Genomic DNA, 18,001 nt, shown 5'->3' on the forward strand with positions numbered 1-18,001 from the left:
GAATTGTTCCTGTCTAGCCTACCTGGGAGGAGAGGAGCACTTCCCAGGCTTAGTTCAAGTCAGGCTGTGGCCAGCTGGGAGAAGACAGTAAGCATTTCTCTCAGATCTATAAGATGTGGCTTAAGACTACATTCTCCAATGTCCCTGTCAATTTTTCCTCCCTTTCTGCCAGAACTGCCACCCTCACAGCTCTGCCAGCAGCAGAGGCCTTGTACGTGCTCCCACGTCTCTGACTGTGCCAGGTCAGGCATCCCCACTCACAACCCAGCAGCAGTCAAGGCTCCAGCCGTTTCTAGCTCTGGCAAGCTCTTCTGCGTGGACAGATCTACATTCCAGCCCTGAGCATCGCTCTCAGAAACCTCTCCTGCCAGTCTCACGGGGATATTCATTTTCCTACCACCACCTTCATAACCAAGAATGGAGGTCTTGTAAGCATTACCTGTTTCAGTGAGACACTTATAAAACAGGTTCCCTCTTGTCTCCCACTGCATTTGAGAGCTGCATCAAGATGAGGGTGAAAACACTTAACCAGAATGTAGGCAAATATGCCATGAGCAGATTTAAAAAGGAAAGGACAAGAATGGATAGTGGAGAGAAAAGATCCAGTGACAAGACTTGATAATTTCAATTTCGGTTCCATGGTTATCACTCTGATGGTTTCAGTCATGATCTGTTGGGGTTGGGGGCCCATGCAACAAAGAGTTTGATGGGTTTGATGGGTTCAACATGTTCAAGCCTACATGGGAACACCCCGACACCTCCCCTGGAGAGGGGTTTTACACTGATGCAACACTGGAAATGAGTCAGAGTGGTTCTTCAGGGATCTTGGATGGCTTATGTTGCCTTTTAATAGCACAACTGCTGTTTGGCCCTGCTTCTGGCAGCTGCATAGTTTTGCCAGTTGTACCTTATCAGAAAGGAGGAATACCCTCAGGCCTATGTTTGAACATCCTCATGCCCTCCCTGTTTTTTTGCATTGTTCGATGCAGTTGTGCCTCACCAGAAGGAAGGAGATTGGCATGATAAAATGCATTACTGACCTCTGCAGGATCTGCTTCTTATGTGCCTTTTCCCCCCGTCTAATGTGAAAACACTTTTTTAAGGCCTTAGTCGCAGGTTATCATGGAAACTGGCTCAACCAGCCCACCCAACCAAAAGTTCAGTCCATCACACCTGGGAAATCGGTGGACAAATCTTTTTCTTCATCCTTTTCTTTCTCCATGTCTAATATATCCAGGCAGCAAGCTCCCAGCTGCAAAGGGAGACCACTGCAGGAAGGACTATGCCAAATTTCACCTGCATCTAACTGGCCAATACCTCCAGTGAGAAATTCTCACTGCTCGCATGGAAAGGGTGCACCTGAGGAACAGCCTCCTCTGCTGGCACCCCACTCTGAGTGTCCATGCATGAACAGTCCCCTTTGGAACCCTGAGGCTGTGAGGAGGAGCTGCTCTCCCAAGTGCACGTGGACAGACAGGGCACAGCCACCCAGAGCTCACAGGCTGTGATGGGCAGGTACCCCAAGCTCCCTGTGTGAGCAGCCCTGCTGGAGCACCCTGCAGTGCTCTGAGTGCTTTACGCTGGTTACAGGCAGCAGGAAGGTTAGCCTCCAGGTTTTATTTCCCAAAAAATATTTGAGAAATGTCTCATTGAGAAATGTTGAGAAATTCTCAGCATTAAAGTGTATGGTGTCTTGTGGAGGTCATCAAAAGCCCACTGCTTACCAATTGCTGCATATGTTTGAGAATTACATCTTGCTTACTACACCAAGACAGGTAAATGATCACCAGGTACCACCACAGTTCTAGTTTTTCTTTTACTTGCAGTATTTTTGTAATGCAAAACAATATACTGAAGGGTAAAAACCCTGAAGGTAGCAGGAGTAATAGAAGAAGAAAATCCCCAGCAAAACAGATCTCCAAACAATTTTTAAAAAGAAAGAGGGGGAGGGGAGTTGGAGCAGGACATGAGGGTATCTCTACTACTACAAGAGTGTAATTGAATGTTCTATTTTTGCATGAATAAACATGAAAAGTAATTTTCATCTAAAATGAGAGTCACAAGTCTGAAATATAATCTAAAAACACATCTCAGAACAGAAGAGGAAAGGAAGTACAGTTGGTTCTGAGCATTATGTGGCATTATGAGTCAAAACAGAACAAATTTATGAGATGTCACAACTCACGTTGCTTGGTTAATTGTAAGAGGAACCATAATGGATAATGATAACACTGTCTTCTTAAAGTGACACATGAAAGAATGAAGCTTCAATTAGCACACAGTGTGGATCCTGCTCCTGGAGAAGGCAGCTACTGTGTGTAGCATGAATGGCTCCATGCTTTGGAATAGCAACCTATCCGATTCTTGAAGTGAGTGCGTGTCTATTATCTGTCAGAGTGTTTCTTGGATTTACATGAAATTGCAACATTTTAGAGCAGTTCAGATATTTACTATGGTCTGTTTTCACGTTTTTTCCTTACGCTCAGGTTTCTTTATGATATCCTGACAGATACAGAGTTAGGTATGATAATTTTATCTCTTTATTTTTCCCACTGTGCAGGCTATGGTTGCAATCATTGTCAGTTTCATGAGGTTATATGGAGCAGAATTATCCCCATCAGCTTTGGGGTAGGAAGTGTTCCAGTGCAGGAAAAGCCCTCTTCCAAAATCTTGCAACCTGGTTTATCAGATCAAATGTTGTTCTGATTTGTCACATGCCATCTGACATCAGGTGCATTAAATGGAGGACAGAAGACAAGACAGAACTGGCACCCTACCATCAGGAAGAGATGCAATTAAGGCAAACAAGATCTAGCCCTTCCCTGGTTGGTCACAAGCCTAATAAATTATCAGAATGGTCCTATCAGGAATGTATTTGTATGCCATGATTTAGTTTGTTAGGTTTTGTCTTTGTTTTTTTTGGTTTTTTGTTTGTTTGTTTGTTTGTTTTTGTTTGATTTTTGTTTGGTGTTTTTTTTTGTTTGTTTGTTTCTTTGTTTGTCTGGTTTTTTTAATTGTGGGCATCCTCATTTTGTGTGGCATATCTTGCAGTGAGAATAGGTCTAAAGTATGCTACAGGTTTTGGAAGATGGAGCTGTTCCTCCATTGCACGTTATTTCACCTGTCATATAAAAAGAAACAGAAAATTAGAGGCACAGTTATAAATTTCCTTCTCAGTCATTGCAGGATTTTTCTGGATTTTCAGGATTTTAGAACTTTTATGTTTTCCAACAATCAGCATAAGTTGTACCTGTAGCACCCTATCTAGACCTGACTGTTGTGCAAATTAATTGTACATGTAAGGCTGGTCAGAAAGAATACTGTAGAGTTAGTGGAAATTTTTCTTGCTTGAATACCAATTACTTATTCAGGACATAATTCTTCAGAGATTCTCTAAATCATAGTTAAAACACTTACTTTTAATATTTTAAGTTAGCTAACACTGTGAATTAAACTGAGATAAAACATCTAGACAGCTTTAATAACTTTTGAAATGCGTCATTTGAGCAATGTCCACACCATGGACTTTGGAATTTTGTTTGCAACAGTTTGGAACAAAAGAAGAGTTCAGATACAATCTTTCTGGAGTGAAGGTGCCTACTCGTGGCAGACATTTGGGAGAGAAAAGGAGAACCTCCTGCTTCTGCCTTTTTGAGAGACAAATCCTCAGGCTATCAGAAAAACTTTCAACCAGTGCCCACTACCTCTGATGGTTTTCAGTACCACACAGGCTGGGCCCAGAAGAAGAAAATCATGTTCAACACAAATAAATTGCTACTGGGTACTGTCACTACTGCTTGCTTCTAGATGGTACCTGATCCTGGCTAGAAATGGGATGAATCATTATTTCTTAAATGTCCTCCTAGGACTTTAGGACTTTGTTTTAACTTTTCTTAGTTTCTGCTTCATGACCTGTGGAATAGTAGATCAGCCAAATGGATGTTTACCTGCTGTTTTCCAGGGACAGCACATGACATTCTGCTATCCTCAGCTGCATGGGAATTCATGCTGAATGTATTCTCACTAGTTTCTCAGATAATACTGTTTGGGATTTTAAGCTGATGGCCTTTTTGACAACCTGTCATCGTGTCAGGTTTGAAGGGAAGGTGCCATCAGCCTTGCCAGTGGAGCCAAATTTGTGAAACTTTTTCTGGACACCTTACTCTGCTGTGTCAGGAAAGTTTGCAGTCTGTCAGAGTATTCATAAACATGTTTTGGAGTTAGGAATGAAAAGCTGGTTACTTCCCCTGACCTCTTTTTGCAGCCATTCTCTCTTCCTCTTTTTTCTTCTCTTCCTCCAGAGCTTTAACTTTTGCATCATACTCATCAGCACGGGTCTTCCACTCATTTCTGTTGTTCAGCAGCCCATCAAGCATAGGCTGAATTTCCTCATGGAAACGGGAAAATTCCTATTTGAAACACACATCTCAGTACAATGCAGAGCAGAGGGAATGCTTGTACATCATACCCCAGGACAGACCCTGACACCTGACATCCAAAGCTGATGCTGTGCAGAAAGCATCAATGGCTCAAAGAGGCACCATGTGGCAAAGCCCCTGAAAAGGGCAGATTTTTACTCGTCTACCTGTTCCTCTCCCCAGGAGTGGTGCTGCTGCACCAGGACTCAGCTGGGATTTGAACCCCTGCTGATAAGGGTGGGGTGTGTAAGGGTGCACTTTACCTTATAGACAAATGTGCACACGAAGTCAATGAAACCCACTTGAAGCTTTGGAAGCTCAGCAGCTTTCCTTCGGTCCATCATGGGCTGTGGAAGGACACAAATTCACCATGATTTATGAGGACACTTGATTGAAAAACACACCTCTGTTTTCTCCCCAAAACTGCCTTGTTGTTTCAGCCTGGCAGTCCTGTCATGCTGTCCTAAAGACCATCCATCACAGCTCTCTTCCTCAGCTGCAGAGTCATGAAATGGGCTCGTTTCCATTCCCATTTTAGCAGAAATTTTGGACATTTCAAGTGTCGATGGATAGGGAGGAGAACAAGTTTTTCCCTTGTGCCTCTTAAACAGATACCAGAAAAGGTTCATGTTGCAAAGTCTGAAGAGGTTTTAAAGTGTCTAAAACATGACTGAACAAGAAATTATATTTTTACAAGGTCTTGTTGATTACTATATAATTTGTGATGTCACTGTGGGTAGAGGGGTGCATGAAATTCTACTTGAAAAATCCCCAAAACGCACAGATGGAGGCCACTTTAAGGAATGAATTCTGACTCTTTCAATGTCAAATTTGTCTATTAAAACAAATGTTAGAAATGCTCTTCCATTTACCAATAATTCCTTGACTCTATTACGTCTGTGTTCACAGTTTTTCTTTTTATTAGAAACTTCTTTCTTCTATGACTTACCTGTTTAGATTTTATTTTATTTTCTTTTCTTTTCTTTTCTTTTTTTTTTTTTTTTTTTTTCTGTAAAGGACCTGCATAGAATCTTCAGGGGGAATCACCCCTTGATGGTTCACAGGCATTGAACCCATCCAGCTATATGGGCAGCTGGACAAGAGGCATTCGTCACCGTCGGGGATGTTCTTTGCTATCTCAGAACTTTTCTGAAGAATTTTGGCAAGCACTGTGATTTCAGGCAGACACAGAGCACTCAGAGCAGCACTGCTTGTAGTAAGTCTCTGCTGAGACTTGCTGTCTAGACTGAACTGCCTGGTTCTTGCATGGTACTTACAATGGGTTGTTGCTGAAGGACACTAATTTCCAAATCTCCTTGCTCCCAGAACTCAGCAGCTACCAGTAGAGCTACCTACATTGACACGGAGGGAAAAAGAAAAGTTAGCACCCACTTCAGCCCCATAGCTTGATGTGCTTCACGTCTCCATTCTGAGGCAAATCTCACTTCTTATCCTTCTTTTTCCTCTTGTCACACCATAGCCTCACTCTTTCTCCTGGGAAGGGCAGCTGTGGCAATAGCATTGCACCTCTCTAGTGACAGCTCAACAGTCATACTGCACTGGATCTCATTAGGCCACTGCTCATCTATTGAAAAACACTTCCACATTTTGGGGGTCTATTTTTTTTTTTTCTGTTGTCCTTTCTTCATTCTGAACAGGAAGGTAGGCTTTATTTCTTTTACTCTCCTTTAAATTTTAGTATTTATTGTTTAGCAATTGCTCAAATACATTTCAGGAATTAAATCCTAAAGGAAATCAAACAACTGAGCAAATTGAAGGAAGTTATTGCTGTAATAAAGCCAATGCATATGTTACATGTAAAAAAATCTCACAATGACCTAAAAATTTATGTTAACGGGGAGGTTTGGTGGCTTTTTTTTTTGTTCATTTTGTTGGGGTCTTTTTTTGTAAATATTAATTTTGTACAGAACTCACAACTACAATCCGAAAAATTGGTAAGTACATCAAAACCACAGATATTTCTTTTGGTAATTTTGGTAGGAGACTTTGATTTAGCTTCTAGGCAGCTTAGAAATTGCATTATTTTGAAGTTTAAGCTATAGAAATCCATCCGAATATCGAGCACCTGACCTTACTCTGGACTTCCCAAGGCTTTGTGATAGCTGACAAGTCACAAGCAGTCATCATCATGGCCCTGAAAACAAGAAAGAGATTAATTTATTGTTTGTTTTTTCAGGCTCAGGACCCTCATACCCCAGTGCTGTATCAGGTATCACTTGGCCGCTTCTGAAATGACAGATGTGCTGCTGTAACAGCCTTGATCCTGACTGGGACATTCATCAAAGTTTGCTCTCTTGATTAAAATAAAATTATGATGGACAACTACTTGCTTCTGGTACTAAGATGTTTGCTGCTTTAGTCATTGCTGGGCTGAACTCCTTGACCTTGGAGTAACACCCCCTATGGGTGTGTAACAGTGCAGACTGCAGTGGGGTGACAAAAGCATTTTATCACCAGCATAGGGTGTCCTGCAAAATATCTGTCTGGTCACAACAGAAGCATGCTGCAACTCAGATTAGTTGCCCCTGGGAAGAGCAGCTGATGGATTGGATCTCCCTGTTTGTGGCCCAAGAGGTGATCTGGTAGGAGTATATAACCAAGAGGGATCCTGCATCTCCTTAGGAGTATATGAGCAACAAGACACTTATTTGGATGAAGAACCACTTTAAGCTTTTTTTCCCCTCAATTTTTTCCCTGCTTCTCCAGAAGATCAAATCAGAGTGCAGTAACGTATCCTTCTTCTCCATATCTTCTCCAGAAGAACAAATCTGAGTGCAGTACAAAGTGTATCCAGGAGCTCTCACCAGGTGTCCACATCACTAACCTTTCTCCAGAAACAATTACTCACATGACAACCTCTTTCTTTGTCGTCTCCAGAGACAGATATTCAGTCCAGGCAGTCACACTGTCATAAGTCTTAGACTCATCAACGATCTTTTGAAACATCGTTCTCTTTCTTTGGAGGGAGAAAGTGGGAAGTGGGGAGGAAGGTTTAAAAAAAAAAAAAAAAAAAACAAAAAAAGAAAACTGTGAAAAAGAAAAATTGGTGAAAAAGGAAAGCCAATATGTCATATACAGGTGACTGATCCTGGTATTGGCAACTGTCAGAAGGGTTTCCAGTGTTGCTGTCTGGACACTTATGTCCCAATAAAACCAAGCACCATCATCTGCTCCCTCAAATACTGTAAATGCCTTAAAAATAAGTGTAGTGGTGAGATATGAGCAGGTCCTTGAAAGCATGAGCTACAGCAATTATGTCTGCTGAGAAATGCTTCCACCTTTGTTGGAAGCAAGTAGAAGAAATCCTTTTCCTTACATGTTAAACAAACTGCAGAAACCTAGAGTTAGCTCGAGTATTTTTAAAGCTACCTGGCTTTATATATCTAGTCAGGCATTGTTAGCCATGTTTATATAATCTATATATGTAGGGAATTATGATGAATGGTTTATACACAATACACCCTTGTCTGGAGTGGCATGAAATCTGGTGAAATCTGAGGTTTCAATATTAGCAGAGAAAAGAGATAGGCCATATCACAAAGTGACTTGTGTATGTGTTGTACATCAATAATCTTGTGTCTTAGCTCAGCCAAGCCTTTGCTTGCAGTTCATGGACCAAGCAGGGCAAGGACCAGTTTGTTCCCAATTGGTGAGGAAGTGATGGCAACTAGATGGATGTGCCAAAAAGATACTGTGTCTCCAGAATAAGTGTTCTGGGTATTCCAACCTCCCACAAATTCCTCTTTTTGGACTGTTTAAATTTAGTGTAATTGTACTGCAGTGCAGTCTGATCTTAACACAGTATTCTGAAAGCTCTTTGCTAATTAGGAAGTTACATATCTTTGAGTTTCAGCCTCATATCCCAGAAAGTTAACAAGCACTGCTCTGAGATTTTTTTCTTTTTTGGCCCTTAGGTGTGAAATAGACTATTAGCTGGACATTCACCTACAATGAACTACTTGTTACTTGTGTCATTCCTCTCTCACAGAAAGTTAGTCTAGTGGCCTGTCCACTTGCCATGTATGAGTGTTTTCAGAGCTGAAATGCTAGGTGAAAGAAACAAGCCAAACCAAAAGAAATCCTGACACTTCCGCCCATAGGAGATCGCATAGCCCTGCCCTGTTGGCAATTGAGGGTTAAAAAGTCATGTGTGTGATTTAATTGAGTAGAAGTTCAAAATTCTTTTGAATTATTTGAGTTCTCCCACCAGGTCTGAGGTCAGTATTGAAGGCAGACTCCCAGAGCCGGTGTCTGTGGAGAGACCTGCTGCACAGGTGGAAGAATTTCAGAACAAAGCATCACATTTGGCCTTTGTAAAGTGCCACCTGCTTTCTGCCTTTCACACAAGGTGTACATGACAGACTTACTTGAAGTAGAGTGCCAGGTCTGTTGCTATAATGGCAATTTCCATCAGGTGGATCACGTGCTCATGCTGTCTGCGGTTGAGGTTCTGGCATATATTCAGTGACTGAAAAGAAGAGGAAAGGCCGTTGAAAAATCCCAAGCTAGTTAGGAGTTCCTGGCCACCTCCCTTTCCCAAATATCTTCATGTTTTTTTCTTTCATTGGTTCAGCTTGCTCATGCATCCCTGCATGTGATGCCATTTCCCATTTAATTCACTGAATGGGGAAGGTTGTTAGACAGTGTCTACACAAACCCCATCCCCTGACTCCAGTGCAAATTTGCCTGAAATTAAAAGTTAGCTGTGGGAATGTGTCAGCCTTGGCCCTGTCAGAGGGGCTACAGGAGGAGAACCCTGTACTTAACATATTCCTGTGGAAATAATTATGTGGCTTCTGAGGAAACCAAACAATGCATTTAGGAAGCTTGTGTGCTTCGGTGCCGGATGAGTATAGAGTCCTTTGGAAATGAGGCAGCTGCAGTTTCTTGGCATCCAAGACAGACAAAGATCTTGTGCTGACAGCTCTGTTGTTAATTAGAAACTTCCCCAAAAGGAAATTATTCGTGCCCTTATACTACAGTTCATTACCAACCTCCTCAGAGAGCAAGAATTTTCCGAATTCCAAGTGATGTCTCTCTAAAATAGAGGATCCGTGAAGTTTAGCTAAAGGGTTTTGAGATCTGTTTGTATAAAGGAAAAATTGAAGACATTAGTGCAGAACTTAAAAATGAAAAAAGTGTCTAATTTTATGTTTCATTTCTGTCACACACATAAGTTCAATTCTTTTCAAAAGGCTTATGAGTAGAACTTTTTAATAGGTAATTACTTCAGTCTAATAAAAGACTTGTGGCACTGCTTATAACTCTTTGGCACTGTGTAAAACAGTCTTTCAACTACAAATTTCACTCCAAATATTGTTTATGACTGCAGTGTAATTATTCAGCTTAGTAAGTTTATTTAATTCCTGAATAACTGCATGTTGATATCTGGTAACAGGAACAGAAAAAACTGCAATTCCTGGACATCTTGCTGAAATGCAAGGCGCTCTTGTATCGAAAATACAAATCAACTTCACTTAATATTTTTCCAAAGTTCCAGGAAATATAAGGCAATATAGCCAGCAAGAATTGCAGGAGGTCAGTGATCTGACTACTTTAAGTGAGCAACAGAGCCTTGACTATGTAAGGAACTTATGCAATTGTTTATCTGTAGCTAATGACTACCTACTGAGAGCAACATTTTCATAGGTGCTTTGTTTTAAAAGGTAGTGAGAGCAGTGCCAAGCATGGTGCTTTCTCCATAGATACAGCAAAAATTGGTCATCTTATGTCCAGGATGCTTCTGTTGGCATCCTAACATTCCTGTAATGCTCAGGATACTGAGTGCCTGCTCTGCACCTGTTCAACACTGTAATGGTAATGTAGAGTTCGGCTTTAATCAAGGGAGGTTTGCTAGGAAGTAAAGAAAGCCCCAGAAAGCACCACAAATTTTGCCCTCTGGCATAAGCATAAGTCTAAACACTGCAGCAAGCTGAAAAGCAAGGTAACTTGTAAAAGAAGGTTGTCACCCTTGTGTATGAAACAGAGTTGTATTGGAGTTTGGTGTGATCACAGCCTGATTCCACTCCAAGCAGGAGCAACAGAAAATGGTTTGAAGTGGCAGGAAATTGCTTACTTCATCTGGTAGAGGTTGTTGGTTCCTCTGTGGTCAATATCATGGCACAGAGCCGCAGTTACCATTGCAAGGGCTTCAAGGTCAGTGTAGTAACGCTTCAGTTTGCCAGTCTGGAGAGAGAGAATTTATATGCCATATGTTAACATTCCAACAGGAAAAGGTACTGAGCAGTGGCTGCTCTGTGCTGAGGATGTCCTGGGACAGTCCAGGAGAACTGAAAATACTTGTGAACTGAAAAGCAATACTTAGGTTAAAATGGGGAATCAGCTGGAAACAAAACATTTCAGACCCAGGCAGGCACATCTGTAGTGTTTATGTGTTTGATGCACATGTGGAAGGGTTGGCAACCCACTGCTACAGAAGCCTTGGCCCTAGGATCCACCCAGGCTGTCGTAAGCACCCCTCCCAGTCACTGGACACAAAGTACTCCGTGAAAAGGCTCTGCATCTTTCTGGGCAATGTGATTGGCAAGCTGAATCACCCAAAGGATTGTCCAGGAGTGGTAGGCATAAGTGTGCTGCCAGATGTGTGGGCAGATGTGTGACAGATGTGTGGAACCATCTTCATTGGTTCCTGGCTGGTGAATCCCTGGTGTGGAGCAGGAGTCTGACACCTGCTTTTCTTGTTGAGAAATTTCTTGTTGTGAGAAATTACATGTGCCATGTTCACACTAGCAGATACCTGTGTCTGCTCTAGATGGAAATGGAAAGCATGAGTTTGTGTCCACCCCAGCCAGCTGACTTCAGTCTGGCTCTTACTGCCAGAATCTACTGGAAGAGTGGAATTCTTGTAGTCTCTCTTCTCTACTCTGCAGAAGGATCTAACCTGGAATCTGTTCAACACCATACACATCTGTATCTATGAGAATCAAAGCCTGATATTGACCAAAGCTTTCTTCACGTGTAATGCAGTGACTGTCACTTCAGGCAAATGGAGACCTCTTTTGGCAGGACCTGTGTTAGGAGTGACAAACCTTTTTCCTACACCAGGGTTCGAAGGGAGCCGTGTGTATTTCCCCGGTGAGACAGAAGATCTGCTGTAAGTAAAGCTGTGCCACGGAATTAGGGGTGTTGTTACCTTACCATCAGGAGCGTGAACATGGTCTGTGCTACATTGAAGCCATGACGCCAGTTGTGGTAAGTTATCTTCCGGTAGCCTTTGCTGACAGAGTACACAAACCTTACCAGAACCTGCCAGTGGGGAAGAGGAGGTTAGTGTGGCTGATGAAGCTGCTGCCTCTTCATCTTGCAATTAGGGTCATGTACAGAAATCCAGGATGGAGTTCAAAACATCCCTGCACAGGAGGGCCCAGAAAGGGATCAGAAGCTGTAATATCATCAGGCTACCCTGACAATGTTGATAAAGCCTCATAGAGAGTAAAAGATTACACTAAAATGTAGCTGTTTTCTAATATCTCTCTTGTTCTTCTTTTTTTCTATTTATTTTTTGTAAGAAATATAATATCACAGAGATGCCTCTGGAGTAAACAAGAATCAGCACTGTCTAGAGGAGAAGCAATTTCACTGTACTGTTTGTGAATTTATTGGATTTTTGTGTTTCTCTAGGTTGTCACTCATAACATTAGTTCCTTTGTTTTGTGATATATTGATACTGATCTCTCTTCAAGAGATATGGATTTGTGTAGACATGAATGACATTTGTATCTCCTAAAGAATTACAATATAGGGCATTAAATAGAAAACTCGGTTTTCCCCCTCTACTTCTCCATGCGTACTGCCTCTTGTAGCTATGCAGGTTTTCTCATTAAAGAACAAATTATTTATGAATGAGTATTAATTTATTTACAGCTCAAATATAAGAATTCCTACTTTTCACACCTCTTCCAGGGGTTAGTTTTTCTGGAGCAAATGTTTTGAATAAATTTGACCCTGACATTCTGCATGTAAGAAGCACAGAGATAATTCCCATTCACTTCCTCCCAATTGCTATCCAGTCTTTCCAGGGTGAAAACTCTTCCTGCAGTTACCCCCAGATCCCACTAGATGGAAATGGACTTCACATGATGTGCAGAGAAGTCCCTTCAGGAGCAGCAGAGCTGCTGAAATGCCCGTTTCACAATTCCTACACGGTTTTGAACTGCAAAAGTCGAGATCGCAAGACAGGGCTTATGGGGTCCTTGCTTGCACAGGGTCACACCATCCCCGTCACAGGTGCCAAATGAAGGCACACCCATGTTTGCATGGGGATGGAAAACCAGGGGGTAGCCACAGTGTGTTTCAGCATCCCAGGGCTGGAAGCTGCAGGGCACATACTGCAGCAAAGGGAGCAGGAACACAGGTAGGCGCTCCCCACATCGCTCCTGTGTTTTCACATTGTGGCTGAGAGTGGCATTGGATACAGAATGAGCAAGGAGTATTTGGCAGTGTCCACCACTCATTCCTACAGACCTCAGAGCAAACCCGCCCCTGTGGCAGGCAGTGAGGAGCAGAAGAGACCAACTTCGTGTTCCAGTCCCACATGAGAGCCTGTTCCCTGCCCTCAGCAGGATCAGGACACATGACACATGTGAGTCTGCTGTACATCCACGACAGGAGATCCTGGCTTTTGCCTGCTCTTACCTCCTGTGGGATCTGGAACTTTTTCACTACGCCAAGCTCGTAGTACATCTGAATGCCACACTTCACCAGTTCTAGCTCAGTGCAGTCAAAATCTGAGAACCTGAACTCATAGATTTCAAACTTAGTGGGTCCTGGGAGTTCTTCTTTCTGTAAGAGAGGTGGGCTGGGTTATTGCTGTGCTGATTATGTCATTCCTAAGTTTTGCTAAGTAAAAATTTGTCAAGTGATGCTGGTTTTCTTTTAGAATATAGCACATAAATAGACTGAAATGAAGCTTTTCATGACAACCTCATTAGTGGAGGAAGAGGGGGCCAGTTTTGTGCAGGAAATATTGTTTGTTTCCTATTAATAATTTGATTTGATATAGTTTAAAGACTCAAAATGGGACAAGACTTACAGCCCTCCTTAATTATTCTGAAAAACAAAATATATGGCAAGCCAAGAAGGCTGATGTGTTTCCAGAGGGACTTTGAACTCCTTGAGATAAAGAGGCAGAGAGCAGAGACTCCCCAGAAGCTACAGAAGGCATTTGCTGATGCATACTAATGATAATCTCAAACTCACACAGCAAGGGAGGGCAGGGTATGCTTTGCCTTCACCCTTCACCAAGTAACAGCATGCTAACATGGGGAACTCCTCCCTACAACTATGCAGGCAATATTTCTTGCCAGGCTGTTCTTTACAGCAGTGCATTGTTCTTACCAGAATGCTTGCCAGCTCATCTTCGTCACACTCACTTGGCTCCTTCCCCAGCTTTTCCCGTGTTGGCTGCAAAAAGCATTGGGTGTGTTAAGGAGACAACTGAGCCCCGCAGGACTTTGCACTGGGCAGCTTTGGGGCAATCTAGGGCAGCTCCCATATGCACATTGTGCTTCTTTCCTGGGCCTTACTTCAATTTCTTGTCTTTAAACACGTTTTTTCTGGTAGTGTTCTCCCTTTTGTTGATTTTGTTTTCTGTTTCCCTCACTTGCAAATGTCCCCCTAGAGCTACTGCTTAAGCTGGGTCCTCTAACTTCACATCCTCAGCACGAAGGAGGTTTTGAGGAATAAATCAGTTTCTGTGCCACTCCTACAGCCCTGCCCTGAGTAGCACCTCCGAGGCTGGCTCTGCTGAAGAAATTAGAGCACGAAGAAGTGTGCCAGGGTGGAAGGCAGACCACAGACCCAAAAGAAAGACTCACTCTGCCCATGTGCAGTTTCTAGGGCCCAGATGCTGCCACCATGTCATGGTGGCTGGAAGCATCTCTGTGAAATGGGAGACCTGTGTCTGTGCCACAAGCTGTGGGCCAGACCCATACACTTGGGTGTGAGCTTCACATTGCGAGGAATTACCAGAATTTCCTGGATTTCATCCTTGTCACATTTCACGTGGTAGAGCACCATGTCCTGGGCAATGTCCTTTCGGTTCTCCAACTTGTTCATCTTATCATATGTGTCTGTGTTGAGTACAGACCAACCCAGGAACTGCGTCAAGGACTTGGTAAGGGGAAGAGAAGGGAACAGTGAAATAGCCATAACATCTGTTCTTCAGAGACACAGATGTATGACACCGTATGACACATTTTTAAAGAAACACAAGCTCAACTTTGGCTAAAATTTCTAGCAAAGAGCAACCACATCTTTGCTCCCAGCTGTGATTTGTCCTCAGCAAAGCAGCTCCCCTGCTGTTGAATCTGCCAGGCCTTGAGACCATCCATGCTGTGGAGGTTGGACCCTCTGTCCAGTTAGGGTACAGAAAACTATTTCTGTGTTGCTGCATTTGTCTCCATGCCTCTGGAAAGGTTTCTGTCACAATGGTGACAGCAGGTCAGGAGCTCTCACATCAAAGGAGAGCAAGGTGGTCTTGTCACCTTTTGCACGTATTTATTCTCATCCTATGTTTTATTTCAACTTTTTTGCTGCCCAGTGGCCAAACCAAACCGATTTTTTTCCCACTGTCTTTTTGTTAGATAAGGAAGTCTGCTTCAGGAAATATCCTGATTGATAACAGGTGCTGAGAGCTAAATACTTTGTTTCATTGAAACTAGTGTAAGAGCATTTCTAAGAAGCAAGGTCTTTAATCACAACCACTGTTGGTAGATATAATAGCTGGCCTCCCTTTTTATCTCAGCTACACAGATAATTTCTGTGCAATTTTTCGAGGGACTTGCAGAGCTGGTGAGAGCCAGCTGTCAGGTATGTGAACACAGGTCAGGATGGTTGTGTTGGCGCACAGTAGCTGCTCATGGCTAGGTGTACAACCCAAGAATACTGAAAAAAATCACAAGAAATAGTTGGATTTCCCACACTAAACTCCCCCAGTATTTCAAACAGCTGCTTTCAAAGTTTTCAAGCTGATGCATAGCACTTCTATAAGAAACAAAGATACCCATTAGCTGCAAAACACTCAGGGTGCATGGAACAGTAATGACCTCTTCAACTATATTAATTTCTTCCAGCAAGAAACTATACCTCCATGAGAGTTTCATCCTGTTCATCAAATGGTTTTCCATCTTTTCTGTTATAAAATGTGACAACACCAACAATTTCTTCCCTTTTATTCACTATTGGCATGGAGAGAACGTTTTTGATAGTCCATCCTGATTCATCTAGAGGACCTTCCTTGAAGCAACAGCAAGCAGAAAGACATCATGTACTTAATATGCTTTCTAAATACATTGGCACTCCAGTTTTACATTCAAAATACAGGCAAAAGAAGTATTTATATGCTTAATATTGACTATATATTACATTTCGAGGAAAAAAAAAAAAAAAAAAAAAGAAGTTGAATCCTTGACAGAATTGGAAATTTTCACAATACCTGAAAGTTAAACATCTCATCTGCAGCAGCATTCATAATGTTGCAAATCTAGGGGATCACACAGAAGACAAAGTATTACAATATGGGCAACAAGAAGTAAAACTGCCAAAACAAAGGACTGATTTGCTGAGAAAGCAGCACGGGTATTATTCATCTCAGAAAGGCTTGAGGAATCCTAGGTTAAATACTTACAAATCCACTTTCAGCCACATAGGCTGGCAGTCCAGTAACTAGTGCCCAGTGATCCGGGGTAGGATTTCTAACAAAAGAAAAGTGTATAAGGGAAATTAAAGGTGTACGTTTAGTGAAAAAAATCATGGAGCTGAGGTGTGTTCAGCTGATTGTAAAATCCGGGTTTAGACCTGGAAACCCCAGTCCTGTTACTTTCAAAGGATCCATATGCAGAAGCAAAAATTTTCCACATAAGTAAATACTTTCCCTTCAAGGACTCAAAAGAAAATAACTGATAAAATACCAGTTTGCAAAGACTTTATAAAAGGTCATTCCTGTGAGTGAAGACCACGTTCCAGACCTTCGACACAGATGAAAGGAGATTCCTGGCTAAAGGTGTCTGCCAGTCTGAACTTTGAACTCTGCTGTACCCAAGAAACAGGGCCCTTTTTGCAGCACATACACTAATGTAAAGCAGTGTTACCAGAACTGGGGGAAACCTTTCTTATGTCAGATTTGCCTAAGCTGCCCGAGGCTCCTCTAAAAAATTCAGTGGCAGGGAGAGAGGGCAGCTCTTAGGAAGAGGGATTCCCAATGTATCAGGGGGGAGAAAAGGCCAGAGGCAGCTTTAAAATGGGGTCAGTGATGGAAGGATTGGAAAGAAGTAAGGGAACCTCAGCACAAGGGCATCTTGGATGAGGGTCAGCCACTGACACAGTGCAGGCATGGAGGGAAGTGATGCCTCTGTCTGGCAAGGAGAGCATGAAACTGCAGACAATCCAGGCAGTTCACTTCTGCATCTAATAAGAATCACTGGTTGAAGAGAATTTTGGAGCCTGACTTCCAAGTCAGGATCTCAATACCCTTGAGGGAATCTTTATCCTGCAGAAATGTGAGTTGGAGCACCAACTTACAATCTGACTTTTAATCTTCTGTCAGTCCTTTACATTTCTCCACACATATGTCTTTAAAACGTGGGGAACCTTGTTTTTAGCTATACCCTATGTCAGTACCTAGCATTCAAGGACCGGGCACTTACGGGATGACTTTAATGTCTTCTTTTCCATGTAATATATAATCAATGACCTTGTAAAAGACTATTTCCTGCAAGTTAAAAAAAAAAAGAATGGTGTTAAAATGAGTGGTGAGGAAATCCATCTGGAGAGGAGACAGTTAAAGAAATCTTGTTTTCACGTACCCTGCCATCCGGGGTTCGAGGTCCTGTGTAGGGAGGTACTTCTCCCAACAGGACTGGCCACAGGTCAAAAAATTCCTGGTTTTAAAATTAAAAAAGTATTTTTAGAGTACAAAAATGCATCCTGTCTCCAACCTGAAAGTAACCATTGCTCCTACCATGCTGGTGTTGGTGTTGTAAACAAGGCATGAAATAATAAAGCTAATTCAATATTATGAAGCAGAATGACACCCAAATACCCAAATCCGGAAGTGTCAGGTGCATTTACATGGCTGCATATTACAACCTTCTGCCTATACACAGAGTACTGATTCATTCAGTGAACAGTAAGCATTGGCTGTACTCAGAGCAAACAGTCATGACAAGGTTTTGTATTCTTCATTTTCCAAAGTGTGACTATTGCCAGACTAACTACTTGTCAGACTGAAGAAGCAAAATACTTATTTTGCTTTTTCTTCTTATGCTACATTGTAATGTTGATCAAAGTGTCTTTAGCTTACATTCAGGATCTTTCAATGCACCTCTTCACAAGAAAATATGCTACCAGAGCTCTGTCAACAAGACAGTCAGCCTGACCAGGGACAGAGAGGGCTGCACTGGCAAAAATGCTGTGTAACCCCCACATGAAGTTTGCCAAAGACACAAACCATCAGACCAAATCAGAGGTAACTTCAATTCTGCCAGCTTGTTTTTATGAAGCCAGATTTCATCTAAAATTCTAGATATTGTGAGCAAGAATGA

General features: G+C 42.2%; 1 protein-coding gene across 3 annotated transcripts in view; it reads right to left on the reverse strand.

Annotated features, from left to right (window-relative positions):
* Window positions 1-2,963: 2,963 nt before the first annotated feature.
* PDE6B (phosphodiesterase 6B) overlaps window positions 2,964-18,001 on the reverse strand; it is a 31,694-nt gene continuing 16,656 nt past the window's right edge. For 2 of the 3 annotated variants that reach the window (XM_079331226.1, XM_079331224.1), the window contains exons 6-23: window positions 17,264-17,338; window positions 17,105-17,169; window positions 16,087-16,153; window positions 15,895-15,942; window positions 15,546-15,695; window positions 14,427-14,570; window positions 13,797-13,862; window positions 13,095-13,241; window positions 11,598-11,705; window positions 10,516-10,625; window positions 9,434-9,521; window positions 8,807-8,907; window positions 7,288-7,395; window positions 6,510-6,573; window positions 5,696-5,770; window positions 4,682-4,765; window positions 4,253-4,409; window positions 2,964-3,121 (exon numbers count right to left, since the gene is read on the reverse strand). In XM_079331226.1, coding sequence (XP_079187352.1) covers window positions 3,063-3,121; window positions 4,253-4,409; window positions 4,682-4,765; window positions 5,696-5,770; window positions 6,510-6,573; window positions 7,288-7,395; window positions 8,807-8,907; window positions 9,434-9,521; window positions 10,516-10,625; window positions 11,598-11,705; window positions 13,095-13,241; window positions 13,797-13,862; window positions 14,427-14,570; window positions 15,546-15,695; window positions 15,895-15,942; window positions 16,087-16,153; window positions 17,105-17,169; window positions 17,264-17,338 — 1,716 coding nt within the window. In that variant the 3' untranslated portion in view covers window positions 2,964-3,062. Of the gene's footprint in view, window positions 3,122-4,252; window positions 4,410-4,681; window positions 4,766-5,695; window positions 5,771-6,509; window positions 6,574-7,287; window positions 7,396-8,806; window positions 8,908-9,433; window positions 9,522-10,515; window positions 10,626-11,597; window positions 11,706-13,094; window positions 13,242-13,796; window positions 13,863-14,426; window positions 14,571-15,545; window positions 15,696-15,894; window positions 15,943-16,086; window positions 16,154-17,104; window positions 17,170-17,263; window positions 17,339-18,001 lie in introns of those variants that run through there. The other variant, XM_079331225.1, reaches the window with a different exon arrangement.

This window comes from Erithacus rubecula, assembly GCF_903797595.1.
Source record: "Erithacus rubecula genome assembly, contig: SUPER_Z_unloc_2, whole genome shotgun sequence".
In the NCBI taxonomy this organism is placed as follows: domain Eukaryota; kingdom Metazoa; phylum Chordata; class Aves; order Passeriformes; family Muscicapidae; genus Erithacus; species Erithacus rubecula.